Consider the following 23066-nt stretch of genomic DNA (forward strand, 5'->3'; position numbering starts at 1 on the left):
GGAGAAAACATTGTTAACACTCAGAAAAATCAGAATCTATTTAAAACAGAAAAACTATCAGTTCTCACATGCTGCTGGGGGCAAATTTGGTCTTAACCACTTCTTAGGTCATCATTTATACTGGAGAGTACATCTTCATATAAGTCTTCTATGTCTACCATCGCTTGATCTATGTCAAGGACTAGGTCTTCATCTTCTCTTGGTATAAGTATTGACTCTAAGTCTGAGAAATCAGCAAGGTCTGGGAGCGAAGCCTCCTCAGGAGAAGATGCATCCACTTCTATCTCTTCTGCTCTATCATTCTGCTCTACACAAGGAACTTGTTCCTGTGAAATCAGCTGTAAAAGCTCTTCAGCTATTCTTATTAACTGGGCTACACAATCAACAAGTCCAGCAACCAGCACGGGGATTGATGTGGACTCCATGCCTCAGTGATCTCCTGAGTAGATAAATATTACTGAAAGCTGTAGCAAATGGCCTCTAGGTGATAATGGATCCTGTGGGGCTGGTAATGGTTCTATGGTTGGTTTGGCTGAGAAATGAGGCTGTTAATATGATCAAGTACAGAATAAGACCAGTAGTCCTATAGCACTTTTTGATAAAGTTGGTGAACCTCCCAGAAAACTTACATATGGCGCTCTTGTTTTTGTTGGCAGTAAACTGCAATTATAATGACAACCAGAGAGACTGCCACCGCCAAAAGAAAACAGCAAAGCAGATCTAATAATAGAAAAGAGAAATATAAAGATTAGTATTCTTGAGTCTTTATCCATCCTACAGGTTCTGGCTATAGGATAAGGTTGAAAGAGTATCCCTAGCTATGGATCCTCCTTTTTGATGGCCTTATGAGGATCTACTACTCATACTCTCTTTCCTTCATACTTCTCATCATGATCTCTTCTTACAAGATTTGAGAACAAAGTAAGCGTAGATTTTTTTGCCCATCTTTCTTGAACATCTCTATTGAAGAAGTTACACTCACTCAGAGTCTCTCAATTAATTCTGTCTTTTTTAGCACCTTTACTGCATTGCCATTTATACCTGGTGCTGTTAAATTCTTTGTGTTTTTAGTCTTCAATTCTTAAGGTTTCCAATTGGCCCTGCAGCCTGGGGAATTTGTGAAATGAAAGTTCCACAGTCTATGTCTTTTGCCAAATTTTGGACAACATCTGTTGTAAAATTAGTTCCTTGGTCATTTCCTATTACTGCCAATACTGCATATCCAGCAACCAGTTCCTTCAATTTTGTCTAAAGGCATGAACATATTATTCTCATCTGTATGCCTGGTATGCTCTGCAAACCCTCTTCTTGAAGAAATTTATACTTTTTTAAGGCAAGGAAATTTATACTTCTATAAGGCAATATTCTTTGTTTAAACATCTAAAGTTTGGCCCAGTATCATCTACTTCATACACTGGTCTGGTTTAACATGCCCCACTCCTCTTAAAAATGAGTTTGTTGGGACCCCTGGGTGGCTCAGTCAGTTAAGCATCTGCCTTTGGCTCAGGTCATGATCCCAGGGTACTGGGACTGAGTCCTGCATTGCGGGCGGGGGGGGAGGTCCTTGCTCAGGGGGGAGCCTGCCTCGCCCTCTGCCTGCTGCTCCCCTGCTTGTGTACTCTCACTCTCTGACAAATAAATAAAATCTTTTTAAAAAAAGAAAAAAAAATGAGTTTGTTAGTAATTTGACATGTCTCATATTGCTTACTCACTTGTTTGTTTGCTTCATACATTTTTCCCCCTACTCTTCCCCCTCTGCTTACCTAGGATATTCATGTCCAAATGCCATAAGGCTTCATGGGCCCATTCTGTGACCTTAAATTGAACTGACAAGGGAGGTGATTTGGGACTTGGGAGTCCCCAGGACTGCAGAGTCCACATTAGTTTTAGGGGTCAGATTGTCTCCTCTTTTACTCTAAACAGATTATTGTGTCTTCCTGTTCTGATGTGTTGGTACATGTCCTATATGAATTGCTGAAATTCTTTCAACAATTTCTTATCTCCCTTCACCAGATTATTTTTCCTGCAATAGTCCAGTCTGTAATGTTCCATTTATTATGGCATACATCTTCAGTCCATGGCTGATCAGTTTAGCTATATATACCTTTGACCAATTATTTCCTTAGGTACATATACACATTGAATTTCTAGCCACCAGTCCTACAAATCGGGCTGGTTTTTTTTCTCTAGCCTCAGTCGAGCTTTTCCTAGTGGAAAGTATTAGGAAGCAGCCACCCACCTCACTCCTTTAGGATATTGCCAAATTTATCAATGCCCTATTTACAGCAGTTCTGACCAGAGTGGGGCCCAGCAAACCAAAGGCACTATCTCTGACTAACTGTACTCCTTAGACATTTATTGGAGTACAGAAAGATTGCCCAGATGATCTGTGATTTTCACATGGAACTTGCTGGTCTCCACGGGACCTGCTTTTACCCACTCAGTTATATACTATCTTCACTTAACATAAGTTCTTTTAGAACCACACTTTTTTTTTTTTGGTCCAAAATCCTGACAGTAGACGTGAAGTTTGCCCCAAGAAGAGTCACAACCATGATGACCAGAAGGCATGATTATGGTTGTATAGGTAACTTTTCATCTGAAATGTAGGAGAATGGGCAGTGGAGGTTATTTTATTAGCTTAAAAAATCTCTGCATTTTGACTAGAGAAAAAAGCAGTCTGGTGGAAAGAAATAATGGAAAGAAATTATGAGAGGAATTTGGTATTAATGTAGAGTGTGGATCAGAAAGGAAACACAGAAGAAAAGTGTGTGTTATTACTAGAGAGTACCATCACATTTTTCAAAGGAAGCAATAGTCTACTATGGTACCCATTACCCAAGGGCACAAGAGAAATACGCTCACACAAAAGTGATTTAACTTCTGGCTTCTCCTTCACCTAGGTGTTTTGTTTTGTTTTGTGTTCTCAGCATCTCTACCTCCCTCGAGGACTATGTTATTCCTCTTCTTGCTCAATAGACATCCATTTATTCATCTATGTGTTTCATTCTATTTTACTCTCTCTGTATCTCCCATCTTCCACTATCCCTTCCCACCATCTTTTCTTCTATCTCTCCCTAAACTGGGGAAAATTTCAAAAATAAATTATATTCCACTTATTGAATTGATATTGTATTGAAAAAGTTTTACATTATACAATCTGAATGTACAAAGCAGAGAGGTGGAACATTTCATAGTTTGCTGTTTTATAAAAATAAGTGTAATTGCTTTTTACTTATGCAAACCTTGATTTATTTCTTCAATCACTTGGTCACCTTTGAGGGAAAAAAAATACCAGACTTAGCCTTAACTCTGTTGACCATTGTGTTAACTAATCCAAAATTCCTAGCCTCAAAGCATCTTGGAACCTAGGACCTGGGGTGTTGGGAAGACAAGAAGGGTGTTAAGAAACTGCTAAGTACTGCAGTACTAAGAAAGAGTAAGACTATAGCATCAGTTTATTCCAGTTGTGATAATTTTTTAAAGCAAGTAACCTCTGACACCTTAGTTTGCCTAAAAGGGGTATGCTGGATAGTTTGTGCCTACTCCCAACTTATGTTAAGGGCCATTTAAAAAAAATATCTCTTAAGTCTTTTTGTTTTTATTTTTATTTCTTTTTTTATCAGTATATAGCATTAAATTAGTTTCAGGCATATGACATAATAATTTAATATTTGCATATGTTAAAAGTGATCACCACAATAAATCTAGTTGCCCTCCATCACCATGCAGCTAACCCCCTTCACCCTTTTTGCCCACAACACAATCCTCTTCTGCTCTGATAACCACCAACCTGTTCTCTTTATTTATGAGTTTTGTTTTGTTTTCTTTATTCATTTGGTTTGTTGTTTAGGTCTCACATATAAGTGAAATCATATAGTATTTGTCTTTCTCTGCCCAACTTATTTCACTTAGCATAATACCCTCTCTAGATTCATCCATATTGTTGCAAATGGCAAGATATCTCTTTTTAGGGCTGAGTAATATTCTGCTGTGTATATAAACCACATCTTCTTTTCCATTCACCCACTGATAGACACAGAAATTGCTTCCATACCTTGGCTATTATATAATGAACATGGGGTATGTGTATCTTTTCAAATTAGTGTTTTTTTCTTCAGATAAATACTCAGATGTAGAATCACTATATTATATCGTAGATCTATATTTTATTTTTTGAGGAAGCTCCATACTGTTTTCCATAGTGGCTATACCAATTTATATTTCTACCCACAGTGTTTAAGGATTCATTAAGGGCCCTTCTATTAGCTGTTCCCTCTACCTGGGATCCCTTTTCCCAGGGGAAAAAAATGGCTTCTTGTCATTCTGGTCTCAGTTTAAATATCATCTCCGATTTCTCACCCTCCAACCTAAAACAGCTCCCCTAGCCATCCTTTCTTGTTATGCATGCAGTGTATTTTTGCATTATGATACCTATAGGCTAGAGGACAACTTTTGGCTTTTTCGTTCAGAAAATATTATCAGGTTGCAGCTATGAATAGGCATAGCATGGAGTACAAAGTTAAGCCAATTCACCAAAACCATGGTAAATAAAATGAGCAGCAGTCCACAAACCGAGAGAAAATATTCACAAAACATATATCTGACAAAGAACTTGTCAGAATATACAAAGAGCCTCTACTGGGAAGTGGGCAGTGGGTGAAGTGGGTGAATGGAGTCAGAATGTACAAACTTTCTATTATAAAATAAGTAAGTTATGGGGATGTAACATACAGCATGGTGACTACAGTGAATAATACTGTACTGCATATTTGAAAGTTACTAAGAGAGTAAATCTCAAAAATTATCATAGCAAGAAAAAATGTTTTCTAACTATGTATGTTAATGGATGTTAATGACATTTATTGTTGTGATCATTTTGCAATATATACAAAGATCAAATCATTCTGTCATATACCTGAAACTAATATACTGTTATACGTCAATGACACCTCAATTAAAAAATAGTGCCCCTACACCTCAGTAATAAAAAGATAAACCAATTAAAAATAGGCAGAAGATCTGGACAGACATTTCACAAAGGAAGAAAAATAAATAGTTAATAAGCACATGAAAACATATTCAACATCATTAGTCATCAAAGAGATACAAATTAACATCACAATAAGACACCACAACATACTAACTAAACTAGTTAAAATTAAAGACTGACAACACCAGATGTTGACAAAACTGTGGAGAAACCAGAATTCTCACACATTGCTGGTGGGATATAAAATGGTACAACCCTTTGAAAATGTCTGGCAGTTTCTTACAAAACTAAGCAAGTACCTACCTTGATTACCAGCAATTTCACTCTGAGGTATTTAACCAAGAGAAATGAAATTCACATAAAGACTTTTAGAAGAATGGTTATAGCACCTTTATGCGTAACAGAAAAAAAAAAAAGAGCCCAGTTCAATCAAAAGGAGAATAGATAAAGAAAATGTGGTATATTCATACAATGTAATACTAATCAGCAAGATAAAGAAAGCCACTACTGATAGGGACCACAGCATGAATGAATATCAAAAACATCATACTTAACAAAAGAAGCCAGACATGAGAGAATACATACTGTAGGATTCCATTCATATGCAATTCTAAAAAATGCAAAATGACCTATGATGGAAAATAAATCAGAAAAGTGGTTGCATCTAGGGGAGAACTGATTGGGAAAAGACATAAGAGAACTTTCTTTTATAATATATATGGTACATATATATTATATGTATAATATATATAATATTCATATATTATATATATGATATAAGTTTCTTATATAATATATGATATATAATAATATAATGATTATATTTTAGATAGAATTTTGGGTTACAAAGGAATATGAATACACATTTGTCAAAACTCATTAAATAGTACTCATAAGATGTGTACATCTCATTGCATGTAAATTTTACTCCTTCCAAAACTGTAACCAAGCATAATCCCAGTCTCAAGAACCATATATGAGATGAGATGACATGCCCATAAATAATTATTCTAATAAACACTCACATGTGTAGACCTATTAGGTCTCTGGGAAATCCACTTGTCTTACATTAGGACGTCTATTCCTCATAGTAACCCTATGAAGTTATAGATAGAAGAATTGAGAATCAGAGAAATTAACAAACTTGCCCACAGTCACGTGGTCAAGTAAAGATGCAGAACCAAAAGTCAGCCCAAGTCTGACTCCTAAAGTCCTATGCCAGAGGGCACCAATTCAGGTGCCTACATAGAGCAAAATTTGCCTTGTTAAGACCAGGGCCAACATCTCATTCTGAGCAGGGATAGAACTGAGAATGTTAGTCCCATTTGCCTTCCCTAGAAACTGGCTGAATTCCAAGTTGACTGTGAGCCCTAAGGCAGAGGGATAGAGACAACCTGATCAGTGCCCTCAGGGATCCTCATCATCTGTGAAAGAAATGCTGTGGCCATTTTAACTGCCCTTCCACTGACCTACTGAGTTGGCCCAAACGCTCAAACTACTCACCTGTGATAGAGCTGAGATGGATGAGAAAGTCAAGGTTCCAACCCGTGAATATTTTCTGGACTTTCACTTTCAAGCGGGAATGTGAACGCTCCTGTCACAAACTAAAAAACAAAAAGAAGGATAAACTGCAAAATCAATATGTAAAGATATTCCTGATCTGTGGAACAAGATGAACAAAAATTTCTGACAGCACAGAGCCTTTCCTAAGTGAGCTGGTCATCCTGAGCTTTTTTCATGAAACATTCGCTCTTTCTGGGCACAAGCTGAAGATGAAGTTTGGCGCCAAGACAGAAGGACGCTATTGTGGAAAAGGAGAAATCTCCGTAACATTTGAGGTTGGTGTAATGGATTGGAATTCTGAGAACCCTGAAATTCAGGGTTAGTTTTCTTCATCTGAAGTCAGCTGAGCTCAAGGCTCCTTACTAAGCATGGAAAAACGGGGTGAAATTGCCCACAGTCTTATGGTATTCCAAGACAAATTCTCAATAGAGGGAAGAGAACTGCCACAAACACACTACCAGTCCCTCCTTCAAAATGGTACCTAGATTTTGTAGCTGGGAGGCTGTGGGGTTGCTAATGAGTTAATAAACTCAAACTATCCCCAAAGGGCACTTTGGACAAAGTGATTCTAAAACATACAAGGGTTTTCAAAGGGCTCAGTATAGCCAAAACATCTTGAAAAACAAAACTGGGAGACATATACTGCCAGATATGAAGGCTAGCTATGTAATTTTGACAGTGTGGTACAGGCACAAGGACAAACAAATCAACAGAACCATGACCTTATCTCATATCACATACCAAAATTAATAATAATAATAATAATGATTGTAAATGGGTCATAGACCTAATATGAATGATAAAACAATAAATCTCCAACAGCAAACCATAGGCAAATATCTTCTTGACCTTCTTATTTGACACAAAAAATATTAACTATGAAAGAAGACTGATAAACTGGACTTCATAAAAATAAATAATTTCCATTTATTAAAAGACCCCTTAAGAGGGTGAAAAGGCCAACCACAGACTAGAAAAAAATATTCACAGTATGTATGTGTATATCTAACGAAGGACTTGTATCCAGTATATACATAATTTACAGTCTTTCAAATCAATAAGAAAAAGAGAATTCAATTTTTAAAAAAACAAAAAAAAGTTTACAAGAATTAAATGGCACTTCACAGATGAGAACATCCAAATGGCCTACAAGCATATGAGTAGGTTTCATTACTGCACATCAGAAAAATGCAAATTAAAACCACCATAAGTCAAACAAAACCCCACCAAAGAATAGCTAAAATGGAAAAAAACCTGACAGTACCAAGCATAGAGAAGAGCATGGAGAAACTGGAACTCTCATACATTGTTGGTGAAGTGTTAACTGGTATATGTACTTTAGAAAACTGTTTGACAGGGATGCCTGTGTGGCTCAGTTGGTTAAGCATCTGCTTTAGACTCAGGTCATGATCCCGGGGTCCTGGGATGGAATCCTGCAGCAGGCTCGTTGCTCAGCAGGGAGCCTGCTCCTCTTTCTGCCTGCTGCTCCCTCTGCATGTACACACACTCTCTCTAAATCTCTCTCTGATGAATAAATAAATATCTTTTTAAAAAGGAAACCTTCTGACAGTATCTACTAAAACCAAACACACCTCTATCCCATGACCCTGCCATTCTATTCCTAAGTATCTAAAAGAAAAATGTACAAATGTTCCTCCCAAAAAAATGTACAAGAATGTTAAAAGAAACCAGATGCATAAAAGCACATATTTTATAATTCCATTTACATGAAATTTTAAAACAAGTAAACAAGTCTATGGAATGGAAGTGAATGAAGTGGTTACCTTTGGGTGGGGGTTATTGACTGGCAAGGGATATGAAAAAGCTTTCTGGGGTGCTAGAAAGCTTCTACATAATATGATTACATATGTGTTAAAAAATTCAGTTGTACCCTTAAAATTTGTGTGCTTCACTGTATGTGTGTTATATCTCAAAAAAAAAATGTTTCACTTTTAACTTTGGGTCTCTATCCTGGTAAAACCAGTAAGGACAGCAAGACGGTGATGAGAGCCTTGCTGGTGTTTAGCAAACCAGTCATCACAGCCAATGACAATGGAATGACATCTGAAGGTACAGAGCAGAGTCCATTTGGCTCATGTGCTAAGTAAAGTAAGAGAGCCTTATAGCTAGATACAGTTATACCCTGACACAAGATGAGATGACTCACATCTTACAAGTAGCTCAGAAACACAGCTGGCCCAGAGAGCAAGCTGGCCATCTGATAACTACAGTCTTTAACCCCATAGGTTTTTATTAATCTCACTCTTAGGACATTTTTGTCAGCACAACTAATCAAGAGTCATCGTTTTTCTTTTAGCTGATAGTCCTACCCCGCTATTTTGTGATGCTTATAACTAGCAAACTGGCAATAAGTGTCTAACAGTAGGATGGAAAAGGAGCAAAGGAATCCCAAATCCTCTGGGTCTATGTTTATAGTCGATAAGCTTCTCTGCATCAGGCAAGGTAAATTAGTTCATATCCAAGGGGAACAGAGGCACTTATGTGGCAGAGATTAAAATGCACCTTCGGTGAGTATAGGTGCCAGGTTCCTATCTACAAACAGTAAATTTTTTCATAGTGCTCTCTTCTCCGGTGCTGCAGTACCATTTGAATACGTGCATTCAATACAGATTTAAAAAAAAAAAAAAGCACCCAGATATCCAGACATTACTTTTCATTGCTGTCCCCACCCCTGAGGAAAACATCAAGAGGTCCTTGTTCCCAAAGGCCAAATCTTATAATTTTTAAAAAGATTTTATTTATTTGTTTGTTTATTTATTTATTTATTTATTTATTTGACAGAGAGAGCAAGAGCTGGGAAAGGAACAGAGGAAGAGGGACAAGCAGGCTCCATGCCCGGTGCATAGCTTGACACAGGGCTCGATCTCATGACCCTAAGATCATGACTTGAGCCGAAATAGAGAGTCAGACGCTTCACTGACTGAGCCACCCAGGCACCCTGACAAATTTTGTAATTTTGACATAGCTGGTGCTCTCTGGGGGGTTACAATGAGCACAACAGTGTTTACCCTTTAAACTCTTTTTTTTAAAGTGACAAACCTTTGCCTTTAAAAAAAAAAGCTGTGTGCAATAAGGCATTTGCCCGTTATAGGATCTGACATTTAAAATCCCCATGAACCATCTTTAATTTATCAAGAGAGAAAGGAAAGAATTGTGCAGCTGAAGAGCTAAACATGGTCCCTTCTTGAAAATATATGAAAAATTCAAAACAGAAACTGGAAAGAGAGGGAGTAGGAAACGTCCTTATGGTCAATTTAAACTGAATTGTACTGAATTTCTTTCCTCCTCCTCCAAATTTGTTCACTGCTGCAGAGAGAATCACAAATTCTTGCTTACCCTTCTGAAAACCAACTTAGTCACTGGAGAAAAACAACCACTTTTGAAAATGTATCTCTTGGTTATTTTCCTAGACAGACAAAGAATTTCCTCAAAACTATTCAAACAGGAGAACAGCTCCCCATCTTGACTTGGTGGGACCTAGCATGGAATTGTCCCTAAATCTTGGCTTCAGAGCTATACTACTTCTAGAAAGATTCTTGGCTTTTAAATATTACCAGTGCAGAGGACAGGGTCTAAAATAAGGGAAATAAGAACAAAACTTGGAAGTAACAGGAAAAGAGATTCTATTTTCACATCTTCTCTCAGCTTTCTGAGAAGGAAAAAGGCAAGTCGCCATTGTTTGTATATTTTCTTTGGGAGAAACAGTCACATGATGCTAGTGGTTGTAAGGGTAGGCTCTGTGTCAAAGAGATCTGTGTTTGAATCTCAACTTTTCCACTTACTACCTTCCAGGTAGAAGGTAGGGTACTAGAGTACTGCCTTACTGTGGTAGTAAGGCTACTCTGCCTCAGTTTCTCATCTGCAAAATGAAGGTAATAACAGTAGTGAGAACAACATGAGTTAATATACACAATGAGTTTAGAAAGGTGCCTGGTATATAGGAAGCTCTTAATAAATGCTAGCTAATGTAATTGTTCTGGAGAAATTCTGGGACCTGCAAAACGGTGTGTGGTGCATCCCAGGTACTGACTAGTGACCCCCTGACGGTAGAAGGGGAGGCAGCTGCAGATACTACAGAAACTGAAAGGAAGGACCAGAGATAACAATTTATCTCACAGAACTAACATGACTCTGAACTTGGATAAAGGTATGACGGAGCAGGACTGTCTTGTGACTCTTGCTCACAGGTCACCCATTCAGAAGACCTGAGGCCAATCAGGTAAGGCTCCTTGAGGATTAGTGGATCTTCCAAGCCTAACTCCTTGCTTTTGAAGCACACACTCACTTTGGCTCCTAGTTATGGCAGGGAGAAGCTGGCTACACATCAAGACTGCTCATTGGCTATTCCTCCAGTAGCACCAGCTGCGTGGAAAGGGCCCTCTGCTTGGTCTTATGACAATGGATCTTTCAAAGCATTAACTAGCTTATTCCTTGGAAACATTTACTTGGAAAGTAATTGGCAAAGTCATTAAGGCAAGATAATGAAGGCCATTACCCTGTGTCTAGCATGACTTCACCTGAACGAGCCCAGACTTCGAGATCTTCCTGCGTGAACTGTTTGGGTAAGAAAAGGAGCATTATACATAGATCTTTCTATACTTTTTATTCTCCACCATCCTAGCCTGGATTTCACCCTGAGTTTCAAGAATACATCTCAGAAATTTGACAAGAGCAAGACTGAGCACCAGTCGTGGCCTCCTCTCTGTTTCTGTGGCAAATGCCAGCTTGCCAGGAGAGAACCAGTTTGTTTCTTTTTCCACCTGGAACAAAGATCAGAGGCCGTATAGTTCTTCCTTCTGTCTGCAAATGTACTTACTACTTATCCACCAAAGGAGAAGTGCTTCTGTTTTTAATGATCTCAAAATAAGATTCCATACCCTCCCTTAGTAGTTTACCCGTATTTCATAGTTTCTGTCCTCTGCTAATTACATCCTCAAGTACCTTCATATACATTAACTTATTTATCCTGATAACATCCTGTGCAAAATGATTATTCCTTTTTTATGATGGAGGAAGTGAAGACCCAACACAGATAAGGGTCTTGCTGGGATTACACAGCTGGTTAGTAGCAGAGCAAGAGTGCGAATCTGATTCTTTGGCCTCTCCACCCTCTGTGCTGTCCATTACACTGTGGTCCCCTAGTAATATTCTGGGCCACTCCTAATCACCAAAAGAATAAAAAACTGTTAAGATGGCATTGAGAACAGCATATGGCCATCGTATGTGTCTTACCAAGTGACTCATAGGCCACAAGTCTCCTTGAGGATAACCATCACATTGTCCTCATCCTGTTGTTCCCAGAGTGTACCTATAGTCGGAACATTCTAGTAAGAAGGAAAGATACCAAAAACCTATATGAACATTAAAATCACCCAACGACTATATGTTGCTCCATGGAAATAAAAAATAAGACTTCTCCATTTTGGACCTCTGAGATAAATACAATCAGAATAAACTGGAAAAAGGGAGGCACAGAAAACATTTCTTAATATCCTATACAGAAAAATGCTTTGCCCTTGGACATGAATTTATTGTTTCCTTTCCCTCTGAAGATTTCATTCCTCTACCTCTCAAGGTTCATAAAGGGGCCAAAGGTTAGCAATTTAAACATGGGTGAAGAGCTCATCCCATTACCTATATGCTTGGGGCTCAGAAAAGCACATCAGGGCCCCAGTTCTTTGGTCTGGCAAGAGCCCTCAAATGGATGGAGTTGTCCTTTCAAGATTCAGGATTCAGGATTCTTCAGTTTTCTTTTTTAAATATTAGCTAGAGACAGGGGAATCTCAAGACAGTTTTGCTCGATGAGAACAAAATCTCTCTACCTCATGACTGATATTACCAGGTTAAATATTTCTGTTCTAAAACACATTTTGGGGCATGGGTGGCTCAGTCGGTTAAGCACCTGCCTTCGGCTCAGGTCATGATCCCAGGGTCCTGGGATCAAGCCACACATCAGACTCCCTGCTCAGCAGGGAAGTTTGCTTCTCCTTCTCCCTCCGCCCACTGCCTGCTCATGTGCTTTCTCTCCTGCTCACTCTGTCTCTCAAATAAAGTCTTTAAAAACAGATAAAACACACACTTTCAATGAAATGTAATGGCAACTCCACTTAAGTACCCTTGCCCAAGTCCCCAGTGGCCTCCACACTTGACATGGTTGATCACTCCCCAGGTCCTCCTCTGTTCCACCTATAATTACTTCCTTAGTGATCTGCAGGCTGAAAATAATACCTATAACACAGATGACTCCCCAGTTTATTTAGCTAGTTCAGACCTTCCTCCAGAATTTCATCCTTGTTTATCTAATTGCTTTCATGATGACCTGTGATATCTGAAACTCAGTATATCCAAAACTGGATCCTTGGTCTACCCTCCAAAACTTACTCTACCTACACCCTTCTCCAGCTCGGTAGATGACAACTCTATCTTTCTCACTACTTAGGCAAAAAAATCTTGAGTTTATCTTTGACTTTTTTCTTTTCCCCACAATCTACAGCCAATATCCTTTTGGCTCTGCCTTCAAAATACATTCAAAACTAATAACTTGTCATTGTGAGCCACCAGCATCTACCTCTCACCCTGATTATTTCAACAGCCTCCTCACAGGATTCCCTTTGCCTCACCCCAGTGTCTTCTTAATACAATGGCCCAAGTGAGCCCTTTAAAATATAAGTCAGAATTAAGCATCCAACTCTTGATTTCGGCCCAGGGTCATAAGATTGAGCCCTGAGTTGGGCTCTGCACTGGGTGTGGAGCCTATTTAAATTTCTCTCTCTCCTTCTCCCTCTGCTCCCCCCCAAGCATGCTCTCTCAAAAATAGAATAAATAAAATAATAAAATAAAATAAAATGTAAGTCAGACCATATCTACTCCTCTAATAGTTCTGCATGTCCTTCAGAGTAAAGCCCAGATCCTCATAATGGCCTACACAATATAGTCTATAACTTCATTTCTACTTCTTTACCCCTCCCTCCATTCCAGCCACTGTGGCCACTTTGCCATTCCCCAAACTCACCAGGAACACTTCCTCTGTACGCCCTTTACACTGGCTATTACTTCTGCCTGGAATGTTCTTTGCTCAATATCTGAATGGCTAAACTCCTCACCTACTTCAAACTCTCTGCTTACATCTCTCCTTCTCAATGAGAGCTAGACGTACCATCCTTTTGAAAACTTAACTTCCCCCTCCCCACCTGGCACTCCTGAGCCTTCCTTATTCCTTATCTATTCTGCTCTACCTTTTCCTTTTTCTTAGAACTGGTCACCTTCTATGTATATTGTATAGTTTACTTATTTATTATGATTATTATTTGTTTTATGGCTCCCCCCTTCAGAAGGTAAACAACAAAATAGTGATCTCTGTTTCATTTAAGCATGCACAATAACTATTTGTTGAATGAATAATAGAACTAATAATTCCTCACATTTTTTATAAGACTTTATACTTTTTCTACTGTTTTCACATTGTATCTCATTTGATCTTCACAGTTACCATATACTATGGACAGGGCAACACAGAGTTCATTTACCTTCATCTTACATTTAGGAAAACTGACACCCAAAGAGGCAAAATGATCTATCCAGAGTCACATAGCTGGAATGTGGTAGAACCAGAAGACTAGTTCTGTGCTCTTTTTCCATAGCCCCCAACATTGTACAGCAAGGCCCCCAGGCCTCAAGCCAAGGCCTTCCAGATCTTTTGTTAGGACAGAGATATGGTCTGCTTAAGCCATTAACCCAATGCCTTGAAGCTGAATGTTCTTCACCAGCTCATGGAAATACAAACACATGAAGTCATCTAAAGCTTATGCAGGGAGTCACCATGTGCATGTCAGAGAAAATAATGTTATTCCCACATGGCGTCCTCTCCAAGAAAGAAAGCAACGCTTGAATCTACCAGCTGCTCAGTGGAATAAATCATTCGCCTCTTCCCAACCAGTTCTGTCTTCCTCTTGTATTACACAGTGAACCAAACAGTTCCCCAAAGCAACCTAACAGCAAAAAGCAGGAAATTGCAGTCCAAGAAGGCACTACCTAAAGTGCATCCTAATGGTCTCCTCCACTGTGCCACCACTTGAGCCACTGATTATCCATGCTGAAACCTCTCCCCCTTTATCACTGCCATACGAGCAGAGTGGAGGCTGTCCCTTTAAATGTACCACTGAAGAGGAAGCTGGTGTTTATTTGGCAGGGGTAAGGGGAACAGGATACTTCATGCTTGGCACATTGCTACCATTGGCATCCAATCCAGAAGCTGCTACATTCTGCAGGGGTGGCAACTATTTTGTCCTCGGGATAACATAGTGGAAGATATAGCTATATTTACATACAGGCTTTTTAACAGAGACACCTGTCACCCCTGGTAAGCTTACAGGAGGCAAAAGAAATGGCACAGCCAGGAAAAGGCAAGCCAAGTTCTCAGTGCCTTCTGGCAATGGAATCCACAGTAACAGAGAGGGAGGCCTGATTTCTTTCCCTGGTCCCCAAAATGTCATTATAACATGGATGTATCCAGTAACTCTCCCAAGAATTCCTAAGGAGACCAGGTTTGTCTTCAATGTCTTCATCCTTTGATAACAGAAAATCAAGTGGTTGAGGTTTGACTCTAGTATCAAGTCAGCTCTGCTGCCAGGCTCAACAGACTTCCCCTAATGAGACAACGAGCATCAGGCCAGTAGATAAACCTCAGGCTGCAAACAGAAGTGTCAACGCAAGTGCAGTCTACCAAATGCCTGATGGACTTCAGATAACATATGCATGGAAACAGCTCTGAAAGCTACAGACACAGAAACAGTCTCAGCTACACAGACGTGTACTGAAGTATATGACACTGAGCAAGTAGGCAAGATGGAGGGAAGAGATTCTCTTTAAAGGGGAAAAATAAGGGATTTGGAGACAAAGAAACCTGAGTTTAAGTTGAAAAGTTTTCTTACCTTCAGCAGGTCACTTAAGTATGCCGTAACACTTTTCCTGGTCTGAAAATAGGGTGATGGTAAGACCTTGAGCAAGTATTACTTATGTAATTTCAACAACTTTTAATTGTGGGGAGAGGCCCCTTTACTGTAGCTTAAAAAATAACAGCATGGCTTTTGAATTCAAACATTCTGAATTTTGGTTTAAACTCTACCTTTGACACTGACCATATGGCATTAAGGAAGGCACTTCTCTCTAAACCTGAGTTTATTCAACTGCACATCAGGGAGGATGGTAATACCTATCTCAAATAGATATAATAATCCAATGAAATAATGTTGAAAATGTGTTTCATAAACTATAAATGAAACTATAGACTATAAATGTGCTTTTTAAGCTCCAAGGCAAAGAAAAGTTTTCTTTAAAAGGCCAAGATTGACTAGAGTGTCCAGTCAGTCTGGTTTGCCAGGGACCAAGGGATTCTCCAGGACCCAGAACTTTCAGTGCTAAATATGGAAAGTCTTGGGCAAACTGGAATAAGCTGGTTAGCCTAGTCTTGACTAGTCCTTAACAAAGTGAAGGGCCTAAACAGGCCTTAACCGGGATGATGAGGCCTTAACTAGATGTGAGGACTTAACTAGATGTAAGGCCCTGGCTTCACCTTAACTAGGTTTTAACCAGGCATTAACTGGTCTTAGGCTCTGGCTAGGACTTAACTACACTCTGACCAGGGCATAACTAAGTTTAGCCCCTTCTGGGCCTTAACTGGGCTAAATAGACCTTAAACAGACTTGGGTCCTTGTTACACCTTAAATGAGACTCTGGCTATCTATGCCTTCTCTAAACCTAGGGTCCTGGCTAGGCTTAGTCCATGGCTAGACTTTAATTGGGATTCAAATAGACCTTATCTAGTCTTGGGCCCTGACCAGGACTCAGCTGAGCTTATTAAGCCTTAACTGAGCTGACTGACTTTAACTGGGTTGATTAAGTCTTAACTGGACTTAGAACCCTGATATCCACTAATTAGATTCTGACTATGGGTTCTCTAGATTGAGGCTACAGGGCTACAGCTAGGACTTATTGAGACTCCAACTATACCTTAACTACATTTTGACCCTGGCTAGGGCTTAAGTGGGTTCTAGCGAGGCCAAAACTATGTTTAGACCCTGGTTAGACCTTACATGAACTAGATAAGCTTTAAGCAGTCTCAGGCTCTGACCAGGCCTGAACTGAACTCTGACTAAGCCTCAGCTGAGCCCTGACTATGCCTTAACTGGGCTGATGAAGCCTTAACAGGGCTTTGGCCCTAGCTGGGCCTTAAATTAACTAACTAGATCTTAATTGGACAAACTATCCCTTAACTAGTCTCGGGCCCTTGCTATACATTTTTTTAAGATTATTTTTATTTATTCATTTGACAGATAGAGATCACAAGTAGGTAGAGAGACAGGCAGAGAGAGAGGAGGAAGCAGGCTCCCCGCTGAGCAGAGAGCCCGATGCGGGGCTCGATCCCAGGACCCTGGGATCATGACCCGAGCCGAAGGCAGAGGCTTTAACCCACTGAGCCACCCAGGCGCCCCCCCTTGCTATACATTAACTAGACTCTTAGGTTCTGGCTAGACTTTCACTAGGCTCTGACTAGGCCTGAACTAGGCTTTAGCCCCAGTTAGGCCTCAGTTGGGCTGACTAGCTTTTAACTAGGTTAAGGTTCTGGGAATACCTTAACAAGACTCGGCCAAGCCTTAACTAGGTTCTGACTAGCTTTGAATAAGCTTAGGCCCTGGACCCTAACCCTAACCCTAACCCTGATGAGATCTAAACCATGTTGGTTAGCTTTTAACCAGTCTAGGCCTTAGCCATACCTTAACGAGATATTGGCCAGAGATTAACCAGACTCTGACTAGAATTTAACAAGCTTAGGTCCTAGACCTACCTCAAGTAGTTTCTAACTGAAACTTAAGTAGATTTTGGCCCTAACTGGTCTCTGATTAAACATAAACTAGGCTTAGGACTTGGCTAGTCCTTAAAATACTCTGATGAGATTTTAACCATGTTGGTTAGCTTTTAAATAGGCATAGGCCTTGATATATTTTAGCAAGACTCTGGCTAGGCCTTAACTGGGCTCTGACTAGGTTTTATAAGTGTAGGTCATGCATCTACCTTAAGTAGTTTCTGACTAAAACTTAAGTAGATTTTGGCCCTAACTGGTCTCTGACTGAGCATAAACTAGGTTTAGGCTATGGCTTGTCCTTATCATACGCTGATGAGATCTTAACCCTGTCAGTTAGCTTTTATTTAGGCTTAGACCGTTAGCTATACCTTAACAAGATACTGGTCAAGCCTTAACCAGGCTCTGACTAGAATTTAATAAGCTTAGGGCCTGGATCTACCTTAAGTAGTTTCTGACTAAAACTTAAGGAGATTTTGGCCTTAACTGGTCTCTGACTAAACATACACTAAGCTTAGGACCTGGCGGAACCTTAAGAAAACTCCGATAGGTGCTACACCCGCTTTGGCTGAGTCTAACTGTACTCTGACTAGTCATTAACTACATTTAGGGCCCTGGCTACGTCTTAACCAGACTCTGACTAGACCTTAACTATGTTTAGGCCCTGGCAAGGTCTTAACTGTGTTATCTAGACTTTAACTGGGCAACTAAGCCATAAGTAGGCTTAGGCTCTGGTTACATCTTAACTGGGCTGACCAGCCCTCAACAGGGATGACTAGGCCTTAACTAGGCCTTGAACCTGGCTGTGCCCTGGCCAGGCCTAATTATGCCAGGGCCATGGCTTCATTGGGTTTCAGCCCCAGCTAGGCCTTATCTAGACTGTGCTCCTGGATAGACCCTGGGTTTGCCTTAATTAACCACTGCTTAGGTCTTGGCTAAATTGCAGTTAATAGGACTGTATACGCCTAAGGCTTCTTTACTAAGAGTAACCTCAATCAAAAACTCTTTTAGCCTTCACCTCCCCTAGTTTACATGTGCCATTACCTCAGTTACCCTGCAGTTTCAGGCAGCCCTCTGGGTCGTGAAAAGGAATGGACATAATCCCACCTTATCCAACTGCAACAGGAAATAAGCTACTTCTAGCCTCACTGAATTGATAACCCCCAAGAAACCAGGGCAAACTCTTTTAGATGACACTCCACCTGGAAGTAAATCTTTCCATTCAGTCAAGATGGTCATTCGACTGCTTCCAGGACACCTGCATTTTGTAACAAGTTTATAACAGATCTAGAAGAATGGCTTCCCAAGGGCAGGAGATGTAACTACAGCTTTTTCCCATACTGTACAATTGGGAATTAAAAAGAAAGATAGCAGGGTGCCTGGGTGGCTCAGTCAGTTAAGTGTCTGGCTCTTGATTTTGGCTGAGGTCATGGTTGCAGGGCTGTGAGACAGAGCCCCACATTGGCTGTCCCTCCCCCACTCCTGACCCCCCCCATCAGAAGAAAGAGGAGGAGGAAGAGGAGGAGAAGGGGAAGAGGAGGAGGTGGAAAAGGAGGGGGAGGAGGAGGAGGAAGAGGAAAGGAAGAAGAAGAAGAAAGATAGCTAACATACCATAACTGCAGTAAAAGGAGTATAAGCTTCCTAAGGCTGAACTCAGAGCATTTGTCTATTTTGGCTCCACTAATCATTTTCATCATCCTTATCAACTTAAATAAGCCTGTAGAGTCCTATTAACCCCTTCAAGTACAGGATGACTCAGGATCAACCCTGAATGAACTGACTGAAATTTGTGGATACTCTTCCGGGCAAAGTGGGCAAATAGCCCTCCTCAAAGGATAGTGCCTGAATAGGGCCTGTTCTTGTAGGATATAATCATTTCTTACATTAGGCTGTGTGTAGTAGTAGGTCAAAGGAACTGATCTGGGCAACAGATCAGGAAATCTGTACATTCATTCATTCATTCATCCCATTAAAATGTATTATTCACCTGCTTTGTTCCAAATATGGTCCTAGGGCCTGGCGATATGATGATAAGCACAAATAACCACAGCTCTGGCCCTCGTGGGGTTTTCATTCTACAGACAAAACCAAGGGAAGGTCTGCACAGCCATTAGTTGAAGCCTAAATTAAAACAATCTACAGGGATGCCTGGATGGTTCAGTTGGTTAAGCATCTGCCTTTGGCTCAGGTCACGATCCCAGGGTCCTGAGATTGAGCACCATGTCCAACTCCCTGCTCATAGGAGAGTCTGCTTCTCCCTCCTCTCTGCCTGCTGCTCTACCTAACTGTGCGCGCTCGCTCTCTCTCGCTCTCTCTGTGTGTGTGTGTCAGATAAATATATAAAATCTTTTAAAAATTTTTAAAAATAAAACAATCTACAAAATCACAGGGCAAAGTCAAAAGCAATGGGCACAACTCAAAATGAAAGAATAGGTATAGGAATTCAGGGGCAAATGGCCAGGTGGTCAGAAAAACGGACAGCAGCAACAAATGAATATCATCCTCACTTTAAAAAGAAGGAAACAGAGATTTGCTAAAGATCACCTGGCTGTAAGCGGCAGAGACAGGATTCCAACCCAGAACTGACCTACTCCAGAGCCGAAGGGCTTTCCAGGGCCACCACACTCCAGGACTGATGTCTGGCCTTAGAAATCTCAGGAAACAAAGAAAAGAGGCTTAAGGATCTTCAAATTCCTCTATTAAAGCCGCTCATCACCAGCCTAGTCCTTCTTCAGTTCTGCCTGCTTCTGGATGATGGGGCAGGCAGGGATATGGTTTTTATGGGAAGGGGGCAGTGAAAATCTGGTGATAAGCCTCAAGGGGTGTGGCATGGACAACGGCCGAAAATAAAATGATGGTTACAATTGTATAAAACCTCTGGGCTATCACCACTTTTGTGGGAACAGAGGCAAACAAATGAAAAAAGGATACTTTATGAAGATTTGTAAGTTACTGAGAAAGGGTAGGAATAACCAGAAGGCCTGTGACTATTGAATGTAACAAAAATCTCTGAAGGATTTACACTAATTCCTAGGGTTTTTAGAAATGATAATGCTAAATAGCCCACATGCTGCCAACAAAACAGATCATTCTTGCATGTAAATATGCTATCTATATCAAACAAAAATAAAATTAAGTCTCTTGGAAACAAGAGACTAGTCCCATCCCTCTGATTTATTCACCTTGACCTGAAGATGAAAGGGAGTTTATTGCACATGGGAATTCCAACTGACAATAGGAAGACAACCTGCTTCAAGGTCAAGGACTTCCCAAAGTTATTCTAGACTTGGAACCATCACTCAGTTAAATCCTGGAAGATGCCAACTGGTTCTGCATTTCTCCTCCTCCTTGGTCCTCGAAGTGACTCAGAAGCAACTTAATAATGTTACAGAAAACCTCTCCTTTTGTGGCAGCCAGATTCTCTAACCCAGCTCCCTGGTCAAGGTGTGTAGTATATATTCTTTCAATATTTGCTCTTCTCTATTTTATATATTCAATATATTCTTCAATCCTCCTGGGAGATCCTGAAGGGATACAATGTACTCCCCACTCAAAGCCTGTTGGCAGGCTAACTATAGCTAATGACCTCCAATATCTTTGGGAAAGAAAATGGCTCCATCATCTGATTTGTCAGTATCACAGAATTCAGAAATTCAATAATGCACAATTAACTGCAGACTTCTTTTTCTAGTCTTTTCATTGTTTCCTAGAATGAGAGGTGTCTTGTCTTCTAAACTAGAAATAATGCGATAAGGGAAAAAAGCTCACACAATAAAAGGAAGAAAATGTGTTTTCTAGCTTCTTCCACTCCTACCCCTATCATCACCACCAGCATCACCACGTCATCCTGGGCAATTCATTTATAATTTCTGGTCCACAGTTCTTCCTTTCATAAAATGGAATAGCTTACTCATTTGAAAAAAAAAAAAGGACAAGAAGTGGACCAGATAAATGAATCCCATTAGCATAGTGGATAAAAATATAGACTTTGGAGTTATATAGAATGGGCTGGAATCACAGCTCTACAACTTTGTAGCCATATGCCTTTGGCATGAAAAGAGGCCAGATACTAATAATACCTATTCCACAGAGCTGTCATGGGGCTAAAATCCAAGAATATACAGAAAATTCTTAGTTCAATAAATTAACATGCTCCATTAAGAACCAGGAAGAAAGAGCTACGCGTTGTGCAACTCCTTTTATCCACACCACTTTTTGGTATCTTAAGGGTATTTATCATGCACTCAATAAAGGTATCCTGACTGGTTTATTGGACTTTGCCATAGAGCAGCAGTAGGAGGATTTACAGGACACTACCAAGGAACCTCAGAAGTCTGGAAAATGGTGGTAGAACAAGGCAAGATATCAGAGTGGTTTTTTTATTCTCACCCACAGTCCAGCTCAACCCAATGAAATTTCTTTTAGGAACCACAAGCTCCACTGGGATGATACATGAAAATGTCAGGAAGAGGGGTGCCTGGGTGGCTCAATCAGTTAAACATCTGACTCTTGATTTCAGATCAGGTCATGATCTCAGGGTCATGAGATTGAGCCCAGCATCAGGTTTCATGCTGAATGTGGAGTCTGCTTTGGATTCTCTCTCTCCTTCTCCCTCTGCCTCTCTCTCAAATAAATAAATATAGTGTTTTTTTTTTTTAATGTCAGGAAGACACTTCAGGTTTAACCTAAAGAATGAGAGCCCAGGACTCCTGGGTTCTCCACTCTGCTCAGGCACTGAAACGTTCTGTACATCTATTTTATACATTTTCTCTTTCTCCAATTTCCCCACCCTCTGGCCAATCTCTGAGGAGGGTACCAACAGAGTTATAATATGATATTTGAAAGATACTTTGAAAAGAAAAGCATTATTAACTACTAGTTACACTTTGTGAAAAATTAATAAATGCCTTCCTTACAGTTGTAGAAACATTACAAACTGCTGCTGTAATTAGATGTCTCTGTGGCTCTGCTTTGATATTCGGGATCATAAGGGAAGCATGTTGGCATCATTTCAGCACTTTGTGTTTAAGTGCAAGTACTGAGGCATTAACTCACTCCAGGGAGAGGGAGAGAAAGAAATGAGTATAAGGGTCTCAGAACTGAAAGCAAGTAACCAGGGAAGGTTATACATCCCTTTCTGGAGGCTGTGAACTGGACACCCATGTTTCTCAATGGGAAATGGCTTTGAACTGCCCTTGCTGATGGACAAGGGGGTAACTAAGCTAGGCTCCAGTCACCTAGGCAGTGGGTGTCTACTGAGTTGATTCCTGTGCCTGCATGTGTGCATGTGTGTGTGTGTATGCGTGTACACACACACACACACACACACACACACATATACGGGGAAACATTTGGTAATGTCTGGGAATATTTTCAGTTGTCACAACTATAGGAGGGTGATAGGGAAGTGCCACTGGCAACTAGTGGGTAGAGGCCAGGAATACGACCAAACACCAAACAGTGCCCAGGACAGTCTCCCAGAATAAAGACTTATCCAGCCCCAAATGTGAACACTGTGGAAGTTGAGAAAATGTGAACTGGAGAATCTTTCCATCCTTCCCATCCTAACAACAAGCAAATATTCTTAAAGGCCTTTCTTGTTGGCACGATGGTAGAGCTAAGCTGCGGTCT

The 23066-nt window shown here is 40.3% G+C and overlaps 2 protein-coding genes across 2 annotated transcripts in view; one reads left to right on the top strand and one right to left on the bottom strand.

The window, feature by feature from the left end:
* The window catches only part of LOC111160972 (transient receptor potential cation channel subfamily C member 5), a 128836-nt gene that overhangs the window by 38540 nt on the left and 67230 nt on the right, over positions 1 to 23066 (top strand). The gene's annotated exons all lie outside the window — the stretch shown is intronic.
* Positions 93 to 425, bottom strand: LOC111160973 (TRPC5 opposite strand). Its single transcript, XM_022524386.1, has one exon. It carries the CDS (start codon positions 423 to 425, stop codon positions 93 to 95), a length of 333 nt encoding a protein of 110 aa, XP_022380094.1.

Source organism: Enhydra lutris, unplaced genomic scaffold (genome assembly GCF_002288905.1).
Source record: "Enhydra lutris kenyoni isolate GAN:26980312 unplaced genomic scaffold, ASM228890v2 scaffoldscaffold80, whole genome shotgun sequence".
NCBI classification, from domain to species: domain Eukaryota; kingdom Metazoa; phylum Chordata; class Mammalia; order Carnivora; family Mustelidae; genus Enhydra; species Enhydra lutris.